This window comes from Cibotium barometz, chromosome 13, assembly GCF_041138505.1.
Source record: "Cibotium barometz isolate CiBa-2024 chromosome 13, ASM4113850v1, whole genome shotgun sequence".
In the NCBI taxonomy this organism is placed as follows: domain Eukaryota; kingdom Viridiplantae; phylum Streptophyta; class Polypodiopsida; order Cyatheales; family Cibotiaceae; genus Cibotium; species Cibotium barometz.
Genome location: NC_141058.1, coordinates 7,606,016 through 7,626,133, shown reverse-complemented (window position 1 = coordinate 7,626,133; position 20,118 = coordinate 7,606,016). Strand labels below are relative to the sequence as shown.

The 20,118-nt window shown below is 45.0% G+C and overlaps 1 protein-coding gene across 1 annotated transcript in view; it reads right to left on the bottom strand.

Annotated features, from left to right (window-relative positions):
- Positions 1–8,091: 8,091 nt before the first annotated feature.
- The window catches only part of LOC147632325 (protein GAMETE EXPRESSED 1-like), a 29,457-nt gene continuing 17,430 nt past the window's right edge, over positions 8,092–20,118 (bottom strand). The window contains exons 4-8 of the mRNA XM_086807150.1: positions 9,683–9,869; positions 9,440–9,596; positions 9,087–9,349; positions 8,772–8,988; positions 8,092–8,685 (exon numbers count right to left, since the gene is read on the bottom strand). Coding sequence (XP_086663276.1) covers positions 8,643–8,685; positions 8,772–8,988; positions 9,087–9,349; positions 9,440–9,596; positions 9,683–9,869 — 867 coding nt within the window. The 3' untranslated portion in view covers positions 8,092–8,642. The remainder of the gene's footprint in view (positions 8,686–8,771; positions 8,989–9,086; positions 9,350–9,439; positions 9,597–9,682; positions 9,870–20,118) is intronic.

Genomic DNA, 20,118 nt, shown 5'->3' with positions numbered 1-20,118 from the left:
ACCATTGGGGTGTGGAGGTTGGTCCTCGTGCGACGAAGGTAGGGTGGGTGTGGCTTACTAGTCCTTGCAAGACTACTAATCCAAGTATCAAAACTTTACATATTCTGATGTGAAGCTATGGGACTTGCAGTGCTTGGTGATGTGGCTGCACGATGCTCTCATACCAATGTGACATAATGGAAGCCTTGATGGTTAATCACAGCCCTTAAGCACCCTGTAGGAACATTAAAGCAAAACGCATGAGAGAAGAGAGAGAAATAGATATTTGAGTAACTAGATTCAGTGCTGAAGTCGTGAACCTGCGCTGCTGCCCCTGCCTGCCCTCTGTTGCCTCCGCCTGCTCCTTTGCTGCTCCTGCCTGCCTCTGCTGCCTTCGCCTGCCCAATTGCTGCCTTCACCTGCCCTTCTGCAACCCCCCCGCCTGTCCCTCTGCAGCCTTCGCTAGCCTTTCCTCAGCCTCCGCCTGCCCTTCGCTAGCCTTTCTTCAGTCCCCGCCTGCCCTTCAGCTGCCCCCGCCAGCCCCTCTGCTGCCCACCGCCTGCCTTCGCCTGCCCCTTTTGCTGCCATGCCTCCCCCTTTGTTGCCCACCCCCTGCATTCTTCAGTCCCCGCCTGCCCGTCTGCTGCCCCCGCGTGCCCCTTTGCCCTTGCTTCCCCAGCTGCTCCCGCCTTTGCCCCCCTTTCTCTGCTCCCATTTTCCCAGCAGCTATTTTATCTGGATTCAAGTCGGCCGCCCACTTTTCTTGATTGGTCTTATGGCTTTTTCTGCCGCAACCAATCTCTCATCACCCCCACTGGCCGGGAGAATCATCAATTTTTCGCAAGACGAGCTCACCTCTCTTCGGCACGACATTGACCTTGAGGTCCAGACTACCCTTGTTGCGAGAGTTTCTGGTTCCCACCCCTCTCGTTCGCAGGCCCGTGAATGGCTTCTAGCAGCTCTCCTTTCAAGGCTGATTGTGCACTTTCAGGATACTTTCAGGCTTCTTCCAAGTGGACTTTCATTCTTCAGAAGCTACTTCTCAGGCTTTGGCTAGCAGCCCCTTTCCTCTTGGTCCTAGGAAGGTTTTCTTCTTTCAATACCAGGTGGGCTTTCATCCAGTGGTGGAGGATCAGCACCTTACCCCGGTCTCACAACGGTTCCCTGCTCTTCCTCGGTCCTATTGGTAGCTTTTAGCTTCCATAGGGGCATCCTTTGGCCAGGTTCTAGAGGTACCCATCCTCCCAAGCTCTCCCGCCTCAGCTTCCGCGGCCGTTACCACCACTCTTGATGGTGTACCCCGGGTCCTTGTGCTTGTTCCTGATCCATCGATTACTAATGACCATGTTATGCTTCGGAGACCTGACGGATCTCATTTCCGCCAGAGGATGGTGATTGCAGGTAGACCTAACCAGTGTCGGATTTGTCGTCGCGACAAGGTCACATTGCTAGAGATTGTCCCAGATCGAGGGGCCATGCTAGGAGGCGGCATGGTCCTGCCCATCAAAGGCCTTCTGCATATGCCGAGACTCCAGCTGCTCCTTTGCCACAGCAGACCACATAGCGTTGGGTTGTTGTTAGGGATGGCAGGCACCCTCGGACCGCCCCTTCACCCACACCCCCTGTGGAGCACCCTAACCCCTATGCAGCTCTTGCCTCACAGGATGTTGATCCTTTTTTGGAGGATGAGGCCTTGCAAGCACATGATCTGGATCCCTCACAGGAGGATGCTGCATTACAGTTACAGGATGATTGTACCCTTGAGGATGATGTTGCACATTCGCATTGTCATGGTACCTCTCCAATTCTGAGGACTAGCCCTGGCTTTTCCCCGAAGTGGGAGAGAGAGGTAAGGTTTACATCGTCAAATTTTCACTCCCTTACCTATGCGAGACGTACTTCCGCCTCTACAGGGGGTCCTTCGTCGACCACGAGATCTGGTGGTTCCTACTCTGAGTCTTTATGAGGATTGTCTCTTGGAACATTCAGGGTCTTGGGGGTTTTTTTCCACATCGACGGAAACAAATTGTAAAAACCCAACGTCATTGTACAGTCACAGGTGGACCTATGGATATAGTGCTCTTGCAAGAGCATAAACTGGATGCTAGTCATTGTGGGAGATCAGGCAAGCTTCTCTCGGGACGCACCTTTTGGTCACCGGCTGTTGGTACCAAGGGTGGTGTTTGTATCTCTGTTTCAGCTTTGATCTTGCCTTGCATCATCGGACATGGTGTCATTTTGCCTGCGAGAGCGCAGTGGATCCTTCTTATGCAGGGTACTACACGCATTGGTATTCTCAACCTCTATGCTCCTAACCATAGAGGTGAGAGGATTGCCTTTTGGAAATCTCTCACTACATTGATGCCTCTTGCCGACCATTGGATTATTGGTCGGCATTTTAACATGGTTGAGATGCCAACGGATAAAAGAGGTCGACATGAGGGCTTGGTGCATCCTCTTGAAAGAGCGTCCTGGGAGAGGTTTATACTCTCCATTCATGGTAGAGATTGTTGGCATGAGGATGACATTTTGAGGAGTCCATCCACTCTTCTTTATTCATGGTCTAACAGGAGAAGAAATGTAGGATGTATCTATGCACGAGTAGACAGATTTTATGTGGATGATTGGGTGCTTGACAGAGGTGGACATACTTTTATTGCTACAGGCACCTCCAAATCGGATCATTGCCCAGTGGTCTTATGTATTAAAGATCCGAATTGCCATGGATCAGCACCCCATGTACGCATCCCTGATCATTTGTTCTCAGATGCAGAGCTATCGCATCGTGTGCTTGATATTTAGAGATCTCATGACTTCTTACAGGCCTCTCAAAGCCTGGCCTCTGCTCTCTGTGATATTACTGACTTTTATCACACGTGCCCTGTCTAAGAGGCAAGAGGCCTTGGACTTAGAAAGGGCTATTAGACGTAGATTGGCTACCTTGCAGAAAGAGCAAGAGAAACATCCTCATGCTCAATGGGTTGCAGATTCTTTATGTACTGTTAGAGCAAAACTTCATCACTCTCTTGAGCAGCGCGCGGAGTACCGTTTCCATGCCTAGGAATCCTTTTGGACACAGATGGGTGGCAAATGTAACAAACATTTCTTTGCTTCTCACTGCCCATCTCATGCCAGAGATAGTGTCAGGCAGTTGCAGGATTCACATGGCACTCTTCACTCAGATCCTCTTATGGTTAAACAGATTGCCACCGACTTCTATTGCCAGCTTCTTAGTGCTGAGCCGCATTCTGATTTGGGACACAGGGCACAGAGGAAGGTTTGGAATGCATTGCCACATTTGATCACTGAGGAGATGTGTGCCACTCTGGATGCCCTTTTTTCTATGCAGGAGTTCAATCATGCTCTTCATGCCTTACCTCATTGGTAAGTGTCTAGCGGAGGATGGCCTCTCCCCTATTTTTTTCATTACTTTTTGGGATGAGATTGGGGCTGAGATCACATCGGCTTTGCAGGAGATGTGGGACACAGGTTCTATGCCTTCTTCTCTCACTGAGGGGCTTTATCTTATTCCTAAGAGCGGGGATAAGACATTGATTGACCAATGGAGACCTATCACCTTACTTGGGACTGCCTATAAGATTCTTGCTAAGGCAGTGAGCATCAGGTTGCAGCCAATTTTGCAAGATGTTATTCATGATATCCAGAATGGATTCTTACACAGGAGGAGTATCTTTGATAACATTTTCTCATTTTGGGAGGCCATCGAATGGGCTAAAGCGAGCAATCAGCCCTTGGATTTTGAGAAGGTCTATGATAGAGTGGATTGGGACTTCCTTGAGTATACTCTTAGTCATATGGGCTTCTCTCAAAGATGGATCAAGGGAGTTTCATGCATGTATCGTGATGCCCACAGTAGAGTTCTTGTTTGCGGTGATAGAAGAGAGCAGTTTCAGATTTCTCGCTCTGTACGACAGGGCTTCCCATTAGCCCCTTTATTATATATCATAGTTGCAGAGGCCATGAGCATCTTTCTCTGCTCCACTACTGGTATTTCAGGATTGAGGTTGCCTCTTCGTAGTCAAGAGGAGTTGGTTGACTCTGAGTTAGCTGATGACACATCCCTCTTTTTGGAGGCTTCACATATATGCTTATGTTCCTTCCGGGTAGCACTAGAGGAGTTCTGTTTGGCAGCAGCAACACTCATTAATTGGCACAAATCTGTTGGTTTTTGGGTTAGTGATTCACCAAGAGTTGATTGGGGTGCAGAGCTTGGTTGTACTTGGATCAGCAGAGGATGCTCTGCTAGATATTTGGGATGCCAAGTTGGGATTGATATTTCTCCTGCACAACAGTTTGCTCCGGTACTTATGAGTATCCAGAAGAAGCTCCTCCATTGGAGCTCCAGGAGATTAGATTTAGCCTCCAGAGCTTTGGTGTGGATAATCAGGTTCTGCTTGCCTCAGCTTGGCTTATTGCCTCTTGTTGGTGCTTCTCTCGTGCGTGCATTGGCCAATTGCGGAGATTGATCCACAATTTTCTCCGGTCGGGCTTGGATGGCACCTCAGACACTCGTGCCAGGGTAGCTTGGCTCACAGTTATTCAACCCAAACGAGAGGGGGTCTTGAATATTATCGATCCGGATGTTCAGTGCAGGGCGTTGCTTTGCAAGCTTGTGGTCAGAGGTTTCCTACCAGGCATTGAGGCTTGGAAGGATTTTTTCTTGTCTCAAATTTCCAGATGTACACCTAAGGTCGGGAGAGACTGGATGCCCAGCACACGTTTTTTGTTCACAGAGGCTGATATTAGGACACCATCTTCTCCTCTTATTGCAACCATTGTCAGAGCATGGAGAAGCATGAGATATTTTTTTGCGACAAAGGCTTCCTAGGTCTTTGGACGAGGCTGACAAACAACCTATTATGTGGAACGAGGTCATTAGGGATGAGACTGGTCGGCCACTTGGTGCATCTCGTTATATGCAATGGTCAGGATGGGAGAGATGCGCATACACAGTTCTTGCTTGGAAGACCTTTAAGAGTCCTCCGGAGGATCGGAGAGTTGCATCCACTCAACATCTTAGGGGCTCTCACATTCGTATTGATCAGATTGATGCAGCTATTCCGCATGAGTGGCTTTCTGGGACCTTTCACGGAGACTATCATCCGAATTGGTTGGGAGTTTTTTCGAGAATAGGCATACCTCTGCAGGTCATTGCTCTCCCGGGCCAAGAGGATACAGATTGCCTCATTTACTCTATCATGCCTGGTGGGAGATTGAGGAGATGTAGAATGGAGGAGATCATCCCAAATACTAGGCTTAGTCCAGTGAGGATTGTTGGTCACTCGGGGAAGCACTGGTTCATTGACCCTTCTCCTCAGATAGTGACTCATGGCTCTTGGTGTTTGTGGCTATATGGTGGCAGTCCTATCAAATATCTTCAGTCGGATCCAGGAGAGTGGGAGTGGATTGATGCCTTCGATCCTTTGAAAAGCCTTCCTTTTTTCAGTTACACTGTTCAGAATGCCAGGCTTCTCCTCACTCGACAGATGCGTAGGATCCCTACTCTCAGGCCTCATTGGGAGAGTTTTGATATTTCTCCAGTGATACGGTGCAGATATTGGCATAGACTTTGGCACTCATACAGAAGGAACCAGATCTCTCATTTCTTTTGGTTATTCTTACATGGTGGTCTCCCCACCAATCAATGGAGATCAATTTTCGGTGTAGCACCTTCTTGTCCTAGATGTGCGGCAAATTCTGAGTCCATACAACATTGTCTATGGGGATGCAGCATTGCACAGCAGATTTGGGGTCCTGTAGCCCAACTTATGGGCAAATTGAGTGGCCGAGCCATGCATGTGACTTGGGGGGCAATTGCTTGGCTCTCCCAGTCCGGTCCGCAGCTTTTTTATGAGAGCAGTGGTACAAATTCTGCTTTTTTCATTCGTAGAGGTATTGCCCAGCATGGTTTATTGCAGGATGTTCCTCACTCTGATAATACACCCCCTAGACAGAGGATTGAGACTAGTTGGGAGATTATTGCTAGTATTACAGCATGGCATATCTGGAGAGCTAGATGCATGGAGGCTATTGAGGGTGTCCAGATTTTTGGGTCTCAGTGCATTAGTACTATATGGGGTGATATCATCCACACTCTTATGGCTACTTGGGCTCGCATTCAGGGGCCCTGTCATTCTGCGTAGGCGAAGCGTGTGATATTTATGCGGGAATGGGACCATGGCATCTTCTTTTCCTATAGTACCACAGGTCTTACATGGCATCATGATGCTCCTCAGTGGTTGAAATCACCTTACATATTGGGGTGATTCTATTCTTTTCCGGCTTATAGATGTGATTGTTGTATGTTTTTCTCATACGTAATGGAAGTCTCTTTCTGGAAAAAAAAAAAGAAGAAGAAGAAGAAGAGAGAAATAGACAGGAGTTCCAAAATAATGTATTATGTACATAGAAAAAGGTTACATAGGCCATAGGCCTTTCTAAAAGGACTATTGACTACTTCTACTGCCTATACATGATCCGACTCCAAGATGAAGAGAGATGAATTATGAGCTAACATGCTCTGCCTTTATATATGATGTTGATATGCTGGTCAACCAACTTCAATTGCTATCGGCCAGCTGAATTGTCCTCTGACATAAAATATGTAGCATAAAATGCTAACTCTTGCACCTAAATTACTCATAAATGCTGTCGGCTCTCACACAATGCTGCAACTGGAATTCTACTACAGCCGACCTGATATATGTGTATTGAACTGCGGCCGACCTGATGCATGCTGATGAAGATGCCCTAAATACACCTAATACTACTGCCTAATGAGGGATATGATTAGGGATTAGACATGGCATTGCCTCGTGCACGTTACACAACTGGAGTGAAATTAATGCATTTTTATTGCAATCTGCTAGATCTATTGGTGGTAAGAAAAATGATGATAGAAGATCAACGGAGCGCAATCAAGAAAGAAGATTTGCAGACAAGGTGAAAAAGAAATCATCTGGATCTGTCGATCAAACCCATCGAATGACTAGAAGAGCAGCATGCTGAAGCTGATGGATGTTTTACTTTGGCATGAATATTGGCTTCGAGCTCCAGCATGCCTAGCCCCTATAGCTCATTGGTGGACTACTCATAAAACATATTCTATAAAAGAGTATTCTGATTACAAAGAAGTTCATCGAGATGCCCAAGTGGTGTGCAGAGATGTAGTAAGGCATACTTGCCGATTCACATCTTCAATGTAAACACTATATATACATGCAAACACTATCTTCAATGTAAACACTATATATACATGCACAAAATGTTCATTATAAGAGAGAATATGAATACAGTTCTGCAAAAATATAAATTATCAAGCAACTATGTCTTAGTGTTCTTCTGTGTATTGTGCTTCATCTTTGTTTTATATGCAAACCTCAATAAGTGTTGGATGACCCCCAACAGTGTGATAACAGCCTAAATTTAGTGAGATCTAGAATTACTTAGTCCTAAGGCATGACATGGGAGTTTCTCTATAGCGTTGTAAAGGCAAAGGCAAACATGCGGAGGAAGAGTGGTCCAAGACTAGATATTTAAGCTTTATAGGATGGACAATTGAAGTGTCCATGAAATATAAGATCCACCCCATTGCATTCCATTCATTGGCAATGTAGGTATATTATATATATATTATATTATATTATATATTATATATATATAATATTATATATATATATATTATATTATTTATATATATATATATATATATATATATATATATATATATATATATATATATATATATATATATATATATATATATATATATATATATATATATATATATATATATATATATATATATATATATATATATATATATATATATATGCATGCATGCATGCATGTAATAATAATGTATGTACACGTACATGTACATGTATATATATATATATGTGTGTGTGTGTGTGTGTGTGTGTGTGTGTGTGTGTGCATACATACATACATACATACATACATACATACATACATATATATATATATATATATATATATATATATATAACACTAGGCATTTCTTATTGCACTACCTTGCAAACACACCAGCAATGTCAATCTCGATCTTAAATACACCACGACGAGGCAACCTTTGTTCAAATCAATATGTATTTACATGCATATCATTACATGTTTATATATATGTGTTTGAAGTCAAAGAATAAACAAACCTCATAATGAGTCCTAGACAACATGACATATAGTCAAATATTTTGTCTAACAATGTCGATCTCGATCTTAAATACACCAACAAGAGGCAACCTTTGTTCAAGTCAATATGTACTTCCATGCATATCAGGACATGTTTTATGTAGAAGTGTTTGAAGTTGAGTATACAAACTTGATATTGAGTCCTTGACAAATATGTGTGATGTACTAGTCAAATATTTTTATTTGTTGTAATTGTGTGTGTGTGTGTGTGTGTGTGTGTGTGTGTGAGAGAGAGAGAGAGAGAGAGAGAGAGAGAGAGTGTGTGTGTGTGTGTGTGTGTGTGTGTGTGTGAGTGAGAGATTATTAACTTAAATGTTTGAGGCCATGGCTTAGTCATGAGGATTCCTACTGGTGAAATTAATGATTTTCTGAACCTATATGGAAAATGGAAGTTTTTGGGAGAAGGGTGTTTACCTTGACCTGGTTGGCTATCAAAATCTTCTTGTGTGCGCATGATGGAAGTTACAAGTCGAGCTGCATGGAAGGAAAATCATGTGTTATATTTGCTCAGTTTTCTGTTGATGCAAAAAAGATTAACGAAAATTTAGGGCGGGCGAAACCTTTGCCGGCAAATTGAACGAAGGTTGTAATCGTTATACAGAGTGATTTGCTCATTATTATTGGGATCGCACTCGTAATCCGGATCGCTGTCGTCGTCCTCGGAGCTACCATCAGAGTAATCCAGCATTGTGGTGTCCAGACCACGATATCCCATCCATACCTTCAAAGCGTCTGTTTTGGGCTTTTTGGTCCCTTGCTTTCTACCTCTTCGTCTCCCTGTTCTCATCAATGTCACATGCTCCCACAAATCAGAGAATTGATGCCTTAATCGTCAGTCCTACTAACCATCTTCCCTTGTTAATTCCGTGGCTTACTGAAGAATTTGTGTGCTCGACCAATGATCTTGGAGGAAAGGGCTTGAGCGAGAGAGCTCGCAGTAGCAGTAAATGGCAAAGAGAAAGTTCCTGAAGAGGCCATATTTGCATGGTCTTCTCCGCCAAAGAGAGAAGATTTTGTTGGATAATTAGCTGTGCCGTGCAGATCGGTTTTGAATTGAGCATTATACGATTGGTTGGCAATATTGCTCAATTTCTGATGCATTTCCAGCAGCAGCTCATGATTTTGCCATGAAATATCTCTGCATATTTGTAAATCAGCTTAGATGCAGGGCCAAGATAGACCATTTGATTGAATTGTTATCTTGTGTAGAAATCAAGTATATTCTAACCGGTATGTGGCAATGAAATAGAAAATCACTGTAGCTGTGAAAGACCCAAATATTGCCCTAGTCCAATAGGAACGAGTTTGAAGCCATTGCTGGTTCTTCAGATCGCTGCCGTATGCGTTCATGAGGTACAACTCGATAGCCATGGACGTGCAAAGCCCTGCCATTCAACATACAAGCTTCTAATCCTATTGAAAAAATCACCACAGAAGTGTATGGAATTCAGGAATAGGCATTGAAACTTGCCGGCATATAAGAGCGCCCTAGCATTGTTGGTCTGCTTGGCACTCGTGAGTACGTGAACAAACACAAGTGATGTCGCATAGAAAACCAACATTTTGAGGGCTCTCGATTCATAGAGAATGTTGTCGTAGAGAGAGAACATGCGATCCAAGGTGGATAAGATAAAGCCTTGTTTCGTTACAAATGCTTCCTGCAATTTTGTCACCATTGCTCAGCTTGGCTTAAAAGTTTTTCAAGGTGAAAAAACAAGAGAAATTCTCTCTTCAAACAGCCTACCTTCTAAATATATTAAGGATTGAGAGAGAGTGAGTGTGTGTGTATGCGTGTGCTTAGATTAAGGTAGAACATAAAATGCTAATGAAGCTTATAGCAAAAAAAAAAGGACATTACTCACAATCACATTAAATATAGTTTTAGATTTAGAAGCTTCTTCTTGTTAACTATCACAATGAGATTAAGAAACTTAAATAGCCACACTGTGATCCACAATACGTATGAAAAGCAAATGAAGGTGGTATAGCACTGGGGCTGAATGTCCTAACCCCACCCCGCCCCACCCAAAAAAAAAAGACATTTTATTATACAAATAAGTATTCAATTGAGGGTCGTGTTTGGTTAATCCCTGAATAGTTGGTGGGGAATGCTCTCAACAGGTTAAAGCTTGTACAGGAGGATAGTCTAGTCTTCCAGTGTCATGTGCACAGGCATACTTCAAAGCTGGTCCTGAAGAGGCCCGGCCAACAGCAAGAGAACAAAAAAGAATAAAAACTAATATATCTAGAATAATCCAGATAAATCCCCTTTTTAGGGTTGGATAAAAGGCCATTTTCACACAAGCACGCTGACCAGGATCAATACAACCAATGAATACAAAATCAAACAAATATGTCTGTGTAGAAACCCAAGGAGTCCATGTCAAGGCACGAGATCTCTGATGCCAAGCACACCACAGGTATGACCCACAAGTATCTCTCACCAGGCTACAAAATCCAAATCCAAGTCTAGAAGTCCAATTCCAAGTCCAAGCTCCAAGTCCAAATCCCAATTCCGAACCTCAAAGATGGGCAGCGACGGCGGCAGCACTACACAAGCGGCGGCAGTTGAGCTGGGCGGAGGTGGAGCTGGGTGCCGGTGGCGGTGGCAGCGGCGACCGGCTGAGCTGGACGGAGCTGGGTGGCGGTGTCGACGGCATAGGGCGGCGGTTGTACAAAGGCAAAGCTGAGTGGCGGAGGCTCTAGGTGGCGGCGGCCAGGCTAAGCTGGACGGAGGTGGCGCAAGGAGGTGAAGCCGATGGTGAGGCAGATGATAAAGATGATGATCTCCACAACTTTATGCACTTGATGCCCAAACAAGAGGGCTCTAGCTTCTTTTATACCTTGGGGACGCCTTGCTTTTTGCCAAAAGCTTGTCCATGCTTTGGCTTTTACCTTTTACTCTTTGCTTTTTTTTTTTAAATTAATAAAATATTACCCGTCTTTTAATAAAGTTGTTGTGCTTTGCTTTTCTGACTTCACGGCCTTGCTTTTTGGCCCTGGAGCTGCTTCTTGGAGAAGCGGCTTTTAGCTTTTTGGTCCACCTCAATCTCCTCTTTCCAATGGTGCCCTTGGCTCATGGTCAACCCAATTCGACTTTTTGCTTTTTCTTGCTTTTTGACTAAGAGTGGTGCTTTTTCCTGAGCCAAATTCATGATTCTTGTTTCCATGCTTTCATCAACATGTCCAAGTGTTTGGGCGTGTGTTCCATCATGTGAAATAGAGCTAGGAGAGCCAAATAGTTCATTCCCTCCCTCTTATATCATGGTTGTCCTCAACTGCGGACTGCAAGTGTTCCAAGAACATCCATATGTTCCATGTATATCCATGTGTTCCAAGTACATCAAGTACATACATATGTTTCAAATATTTCCCAGTACTAGCCCTATCGGGTGAGCTGGTCTTTCCCCATATCTATGATGTTATTTGCTCATTTGGAAACATCTCTATGTCTTATCTTTGATGAATGGCTTTGTTCTTGATGGTTCTTCTTTAGGGCCTATCACATGTGTTAGATATAATAAATGCATACTTACCTTCTGCAAAAACTAGACAGAAGCTAGTCAACAAACAAGTATGCATCATTCGTGTCTACTGGGTATTCTAGGTACTAGCCAGGTAGTCTAGAGCATTGTCCATACATCAAAGACAGCACACAAAGTCAAAGAAATTCATACATACATCAGTATACAGTGCACAAGTAATGATTCTCCTGTTCATGGATTGTCATGTCTAGTTTCATCAGAAACTGTGCTGAGCTATCTGGCTCCCAAGGGAAACAGCTCAGACTATCGCTCAAGGCCATCTAGTCACTAGGGCCACCTGAGAATTCGCTCAAGGCTATCTAGTCACTAGGATAGCCCAAGAATTCATCAATAGTCATCTGGTCGCCGCCCAAGTATGAAATCCAATACAATCATCTAGGCCATCTGATCCCAATGACCGTCCAACTGCGAAATCCAATACAGTCATCTGGGCCATCTGGTCACAATGACCGTCCGACTGTGAAATCCAATACAGTTATCTGGGCCATCTGGTCACAATGACCGCCTAACTATGAAGTCCAAGATATGTGGCATCGTTGCCATCCAATGGATCATCTAGCATTGTTGCCTCCCATATACAAATCTCGTTCGGTCATCATTGTCGTCCAATGAGTCATCTGGCATCGTTGCCACCCAAATACAAATCTTGCTCATTGGGCTATCTGGCATCATAGAGCATGTCCAAATAACCATTATAAATGGAATAATGATCAATTCTAGTCCAATATATATACAATGAAGAGAGCTCGAGGTACAATTCCTCCCTCTTGAATCTGTCTTGATTGCAAGACGTCCATATCTGTACTTCAAATACATCTGGACCAACCACTTTCTCATTAGCTCGTAGTATACTTGGATAGTCCTTGAAGTACTTCTCTGGCATCCATTTCGCATCCAATAGCGAATAATTCTTATATTCCAAGAGGAGCTTTCTTACCACTATCTTTCCTCTTTTTCTCACAGAATAAAACTCAATCCGTTCTGGCTCCTCCACCCCTAGTGGATCCTTCAAAACAAGCTCCTCTAGAGGTAACCCTGTACATGGTTTCCATTAACTATAATCATGGAAGGCATTATATATCCTCCAATGATCTGAAAGGTCCAACCAATAACAAACGTGATTGATCTTCTCGGTATCCTAAGAAAGGTCCATATACCATCATTCCTTGACTTTGGCAATCCAAACATAAAATCCATAGCAATACTCTCCCATAGAACATTCAATGGGTGCAATAATCTTGCTAGCTTTTGTCGATCAAACTTGATCATCTAACAAAACCAAACATTCTCGAGCATATAGCTCAATGTCTATTCTCTGCTAGGTCAGTTGCTTTCCAAAGCTTGAGTTGTAATGGCCTTCTTTCATCACATTTGGCCCCAAGTCCTTTGTCACACAAACGGGTTTACTTCTTATAAAGAATCCTCCTTGATGACAAGAAAAGTCACAAAACTTTCATTATATAATCTGTTCCAATACAATCCTTGAAATCCTCATTTAAGACTCTCATAGGCCACAACATGACCCTCATGGTACAAGACTGCTCCAATGCAATCTCCTCTTGACAAACTTCCTGGCAAAATGTCAATCTGACGATCTTCAGATCTATCTGCCTTCTTGCTTTGGCTTGTCAGGACAATTTGCAACCATATGTTCATTGTTTCCACATTGGAAATACTTCCCTTCTTTGACATATTCCTCACGTTGCTTGAGGGACAATCTTCTTCGAAAGAGTGGAGGCTTGTCTCCACTTCCATCCTTCTTCTCTTGAGACTCAACTCTTGATGGGGATCGATCTTTAAACTTCTTCCTTTGAGATGGATCCCGATTGTCGTTCATTGTCTTGATGTCCATCCAAGGCATGTACAAGGCCTCGGCTTGTAAAGCCTTGTCTTGGACTTCTTCCAACGTTTTCGGTCCATCCATATACACTGCTTGCATAAGCTTAGGTTGCAATCCATTCACAAACTTACACATTTCCATTAGTGGTGGAATGGGAGTGTATGAAGTAAACTTCAAAGAAACTGCTGACAATTTGTTAAGGTAAGATGCCACATTCTCACCAACTTTTCGCTTTACCTCATCCCACTCCTTCTACACATCTGCTTCAAAATTTGCGGATAGAAACTTCTTGTTGAACACAGTCTTTAAGTCCGTCCACGTCTTTGGCTCGGTCCCTTCTTGTACTACTTTTAGCCACCAATTCAAGGCGGCATCTTTGAAGTGCATGCGAACCATGCGAAGTTTTGACTTTTTGGAGTAGTCGTCTCCTCCAAAGCGGCATCAAACTGCTTAACAAAACATAATGCTTTTTTGTATCCCGCTTTCCATGAAAAGTATCAAACTTGACGCTCTTCTCTCGCGACTTGAAGTCCATCTTGTTGGTTGATGTAGGCTACTTTGCCTTCCAATCCCTTACCTGTCCTGAAGAAGCTGCATCTGAGAAGAAGAAAAAGAAGAAGAAGAAGATTGTATTATTGTCCACTAGGGACCAAATATGACCCATGGAACCAACAAACTAGTAGAAGACCAAAAAAAAAAAAGTCTCCTTCGGTTACTATGAAGGGTAAAACTAGCAAGCTAGCATGTGGCATAATGTGACTCAAGCTCCTCTCTATGTTTGAAGAGTCGAATGATGAATGCCCCCAAAACAATGGGTGTGGCTGTAAGCAATACTTGTGGCAGCTATGTGTAGCCTTCAAGGAGTTTGTTGAAACCGCCTCGAATATGTGTATATCGAGGACAAACCATGACCATATGTTCTTCTGTCTCCATGGCCTTCATGTCACAAAACATGCTCCTCTTTCAATCTCAAGCTTGCGTGATCTTGTCCGAAGACATGCTATAGTCCTGCGTGCATGGGGTGGCATTGGTGTGCTTGAGAAACCAGGCCTGGGCAGAGCCTCCCTCTCTCCTCCACAAGAAATAGACTGGGAAGATGGCTTGACTCTTGAGCCTTGAGCAATGAGAAAGGGGGAGAGAGAGAGAGAGAGAGAGAGAGAGAGAGAGAGAGAGAGAGGCCTAGAGGCTTGAAAGTTGGAAGACTCAAGAGGCTTGAGGGAGAGGTGAGAGAGTGTAACACGCGAAAGCTCTGGGGGTCTTCTTTCAGCCCTAAACACTCCTAAACACTCCTGGAACACTCCTGGAAACATGCTGATGCAAAACGCAGATATGGAGAGAGAGTAGAGAGAGAGAGAGATGTGCTGGAAAATTCAGTATATTGATATGGTACAAAAAGGGTACTTTGCTACAGCCCTAGGCTGTCTTCATAAAAGGTGGTAAACACTCCTGGAAACATGCTGATGCAAAACGCAGATATGGAGAGAGAGTAGAGAGAGAGAGAGAGATGTGCTGGAAAATTCAGTATATTGATATGGTACAAAAAGGGTACTTTGCTACAGCCCTAGGCTGTCTTCATAAAAGGTGGTAAACACCCAAAATCTGGTCCTACTATAGGACCCTAGGGACCCAATCCCTAAAGGATTGAATGAGTCCAACTATGAGTTACCTTGCCTATTTATAGCTCCTTTATTTCCTTGGAGAACTGGCCGACTGCTGGTCGGCCAGCAGTCTTGGCCTTATATCCATAATATCCAGCGCTGCCCTCTGGTTGGTCCAGCCGCCTCTAGTTGGCCAGCCGCCTCTTGTTTTGGGTCCAGCCGCCCACCTTCTGGAAGAAGCCGACAGCCCTTCCTGGTTCAGCCGACAGCGCATCATTCCTTGTCCTGGCTCCAAGTCCAAGCTACTACCTCATCTGCAACCTGATGCTCCTAACGTCTGGTTCATATTCTTTATCTGGCTGCCTCTTCTGGATCAGCACCTGAGAATGTCCATGGCATCTTTCATGCACATGACATATCCCCCTCTACTAAACTTGATGACGAGATTCCAAACTGTTCTTGGATGACTGTCATCATCCCAATCTTTTCCTGAAGTCCCTCTGTCATCCATCCATCCCTGGCAACCCTTTTCTCTAAAAGCCCAGCCCGGTCTCCAAACCACTCTGTCACAGACTAAGATCTATGCATCTGATTCCATCTAGTCCACAATCCATTTGTTCCCTGACTGTGAACACTGTCTTCGTCTTCATTCCTGAGAAATGAGTATGGCACTCACATAACTCTTGGAGGGTAAACCTCCCTTGGGACCGTTGCCCGAGAACCTATCTGGCTCATAGGCCTGCCATCCCCTCTAGCTCTGTGGAACACCACCAACAAACTTCCTGGGAGCTCTTCCCGATTCTGTGCTCCTTGCCTTGGGATTCGTATCCGTGTACTTTCCTGTACCTTGGACCTGTACACCATCATATGGGACTGAATCAGTGTTTAGCTTTGCTGAGCCTAATGCTCTGATACCAATGTAACACGCGGAAGCTCTGGGGGTCTTCTTTCAGCCCTAAACACTCGTGGAAACATGCTGATGCAAAACGCAGATATGGAGAGAGAGTAGAGAGAGAGAGAGAGAGAGAGATGTGCTGGAAAATTCAGTATATTGATATGGTACAAAAAGGGTACTTTGCTACAGCCCGAGGCTGTCTTCATAAAAGGTGGTAACACCCAAAATCTGGTCCTACTATAGGACCCTAGGGACCCAATCCCTAAAGGATTGAATGAGTCCAACTATGAGCTACCTTGCCTATTTATAGCTCCTTTATTTCCTTGGAGAATTGGCCGACTGCTGGTCGGCCAGCAGTCTTGGCCTTATATCCATAATATCCAGCGCCGCCCTCTGGTTGGCCCAGTCGCCTCTGGTTGGCCAGCCGCCTCTTGTTTTGGGTCCAGCCGCCCACCTTCTGTAAGCAACCGACAGCCCTTCCTGGTTCAGCCGACAGCGCATCATTCCTTGTCCTGGCTGCAAGTCCAAGCTACTATCTCATCTGCAACCTGATGCTCCTAACGTCTGGTTCATATTCTTTATCTGGCTGCCTCTTCTGGATCAGCACCTGAGAATGTCCATGGCATCTTTCATGCACTTGACACACACACACACACACACACACAGAGAGAGAGAGAGAGAGAGAGAGAGATATTAACGTCTACGAGAGGCCAAAGTCGGCCTATGAGACAAAATAATACAACTGTGTTCTTCCGATCATCGGAAGAAAAGAAAAAGAAAGAAAAGAAAAAGTGTGCATTGTGTCTGGATACAACTGTGAATCATCATGGATCGGTGGAGCCCATATACAAACAATATAAAGGGGGGGTGGGGATGTGGATGGAGTGCTAAGGCAAGATGCATCTCTATATGCTGAAGGGGTAGTACAAGCATGCTATGCAGATCTATGTCTAACTCCATCCAGTGCCATAAGAGGGATATAAGATATCATACATCGCCGATGCTGAGGCTGTGAGTGGCGTGAACATGTACCCTGAGTCTGAATGAAAGCGAGCTAGCCTCTCCTGTGTCTCCATCTGGTGTCTCATCCGGATAGCTGCTATCTCTCGGTGACGGAGTCGGGGTGCTCTATGTCCAGACTGTCTAGGTCTCCTCCTGGCTCTCAATTCCTCTGCTCTCTGTGCGGTCACCCCACGTAGTACATCAGCTGGCATTGGCATAGCTCTCTAGAAGAAATCTGAGCTGGGACTGTCTCCCATCCCTAGTGGGAGCGAGTGTCTGGAGGAGTCTCTCTCGAGAACTATGAAGCTCTAGTAGTAGTCTGCCAAGCTGTCGCTGGTCCGAGGCCTCCATCAACTGATGTAGTGAAGAGTGCTCCTCAAACAATCCTGCATAACTATCTCTGACCCCCTGGTGGGCTCTATATCTACATACAAAGCGATCCTCAATCTCCACCTCCTCGCGGCACAATCTGCATATCCACTCGGCTCTGGGAACCCGTGCCGCTCTCCCAGCCTCTATCTCTAGCTGATGTGATGAGACTCGTAGCTGTCCAATAGCAACGCGAGAGCTGTGTGGCATGTATACATCCATATACCGCGGTCGCTGTATAAACCCATCCCCTTAGATGCTCATAAAGTGGTCTCTGTAATACAGCATCTTCGATGGTAGTGGGCTCTCTGGTGCTGTCCATGTCTCCTGCATGTAGCGCTGCCATGTGTCCTGTCTCATCACTCTGTTCCTCTCATTGAGAGAGAGGTAACCCCGTGGAGCAGACTGATCATACTGAAAAGGTGGCAACCGCTCAATGTCTATCCCATGATGTGAGAACCACTGTAGCATCTGTGCATACCAAGATCCGGTGTGTCCAGTCTCGGCCAGCTGTCTGGATGCCTCAAAAGCTCGACGGGATAATCTCTCCGTGGGCATCTCCCTCATCTTGTATATAAAGGAGATCATATGGAACAATGCCTCCACTGCCATAGGTGGTGCAGCAAACTCAGCTCGAACAATGTCCTGCGGGACGGATGGTTTGCTGCGTATCATCCTCGAGAGCATCAAGATCTGTGGTCTCTCCAGCTGTACCCATGTGGAGGCTGCAAGCCCTGGTGCCCAAACTGCTGCTGCATACATCAAGGTTGGTGAAATCCTGCTCTGATACCACTGTAAGCCCAGTGGGGCGTGCCGTGACAAACTCAACCACGTATCCAAAAGATATAGAGAAAGGGAGGGGAGAGAGAAGGGACTAGGAAACTTTGCATAGTACACCACACTGAGCGGGGAACAAGCCCCGCCCCCTTTCAGGAATTTATTTAGGAACAATCCACGGGCACATTGGCCAGGATCAATACAACCAATGAATACAAGATCAAACAAGTATGTAAGTGTAGAAACCCAAGGAGTCGATATCAAGGCACGAGATCTCCAATGCCGAGCACACCGCGGGGATGACCCACAAGTATCTCTCACCGGGCTGCTACCAGATCCAAAATCCAAATCCAAGTCCAAATCCCAAGACCAAGTTCCAAGTCCAAGTCCCAAGTCGAAATCCCACGTCCAAGTCGCAAGTCCAAGTCCCAAGTCCAAATTCCAAATCCAAGTTCCAAGTCCAAGCTCCAAGTCCAAACCCCAATTCCGAATCTCAAAGAAGGGCGGCAACAACAGCGGCGCTCTACAGACGGCGGCGGCGACGACGGCCAAGTTGGGCAAGTCGAAATCCCATGTCTAAGTCGCAAGTCCAAGTCCACCAGATTCGTCCATAGAAATTGCTTGTGAAGCCCAATATCTATATAAATCTCGTCCAAGAAAGAAATCTCCATGGATATAATCCATCCCAATAAAGGGAGCCATGAAAAGAATTCATCCCATTAAAGAGAGCCATAAACAATGTTTCCCTGAAACCATCTCAAGGCAAACAACAACACCTTTCTCCTTGCATAGCTATACAAGGGTTAGTGAACATCAAAAACCCTTCATAGTAAATAGCAAAAGCACCAACTTTGCAAAGTCAAAGTATACTTAGCTGTTCTTTGCCAGGTTGGTCATGAAGCCAAAAGAAATATCTCCTCACCATATCCTTAAGATATCCCGAGATATATCTCCATATAGCTTGCCTGTAAGCTTGATAATATAATCCACAATATCCATATGGAAAGAGTGCTAAACGTGTGCACATAAAGCCAACTTCACACTTCCACGATAAAATTCTGTGAATTCATAAATCCTTAGATCAACAAGCTGTCTACTGCTCATGCTCTTGCTTCATAAGCTATGAAGCGGCTGGCCATGCTTAACAGCAATGATGGTAAGTGTGGTCCCCACTTGAGATCTTTTCTCTTCCTTATTGATAGAAGGAGGCCTCCGCTTCCAAGAAAGCCTATGCTCTGATACCAATGAAACTCGCGGCGGGTGCCCAGGGGACTAGGGCCTTTGACACACTTGTTGATACCATCAATGCATATTAAAACATTTAAACATGGCCACAGCCTTAACACATATCTATCATCACTTTGCATAAAACATAAAAGCTAGACAAAACATCCACAAATGCTGAAAATGGAGCTTGCACGTGTGACACCGCATAGAGGCCGGAATGGGCCGACCCCCCCCTTGGAGTATTTTATTACCCAAGAAGAATAATATCATGTACAAGCTTTGAGGGCCTTACTCTCCCCACGGGAGATGCCGGATTATCCAAATACAAATGCCATAACACAGCCCAACACGAGGCAACCAAGCCGGAACATAGGCTGTAGAAATGCCGAGCCAACAATATAATCCATATACCTCCGTGTGGGTACTGATTCTTCCCCAAAAACCACGGGTCTTCATGCAATAGAAAGGGTACAACAAGTACAACTCTCCATTCCGCCGGTACAGCCGGTACAATAGCTGGTACAGCCGGTACAATGGCTGGTACAGCCGGTATGGTGGTTGGTACAGCAAGTACAGAAGCTGGTACAATGGGTGGTACAGCAAGTACAGAAGCTGGTACAGCCAGTACAAGGGCTGGTACAGCAGGTACAGTGG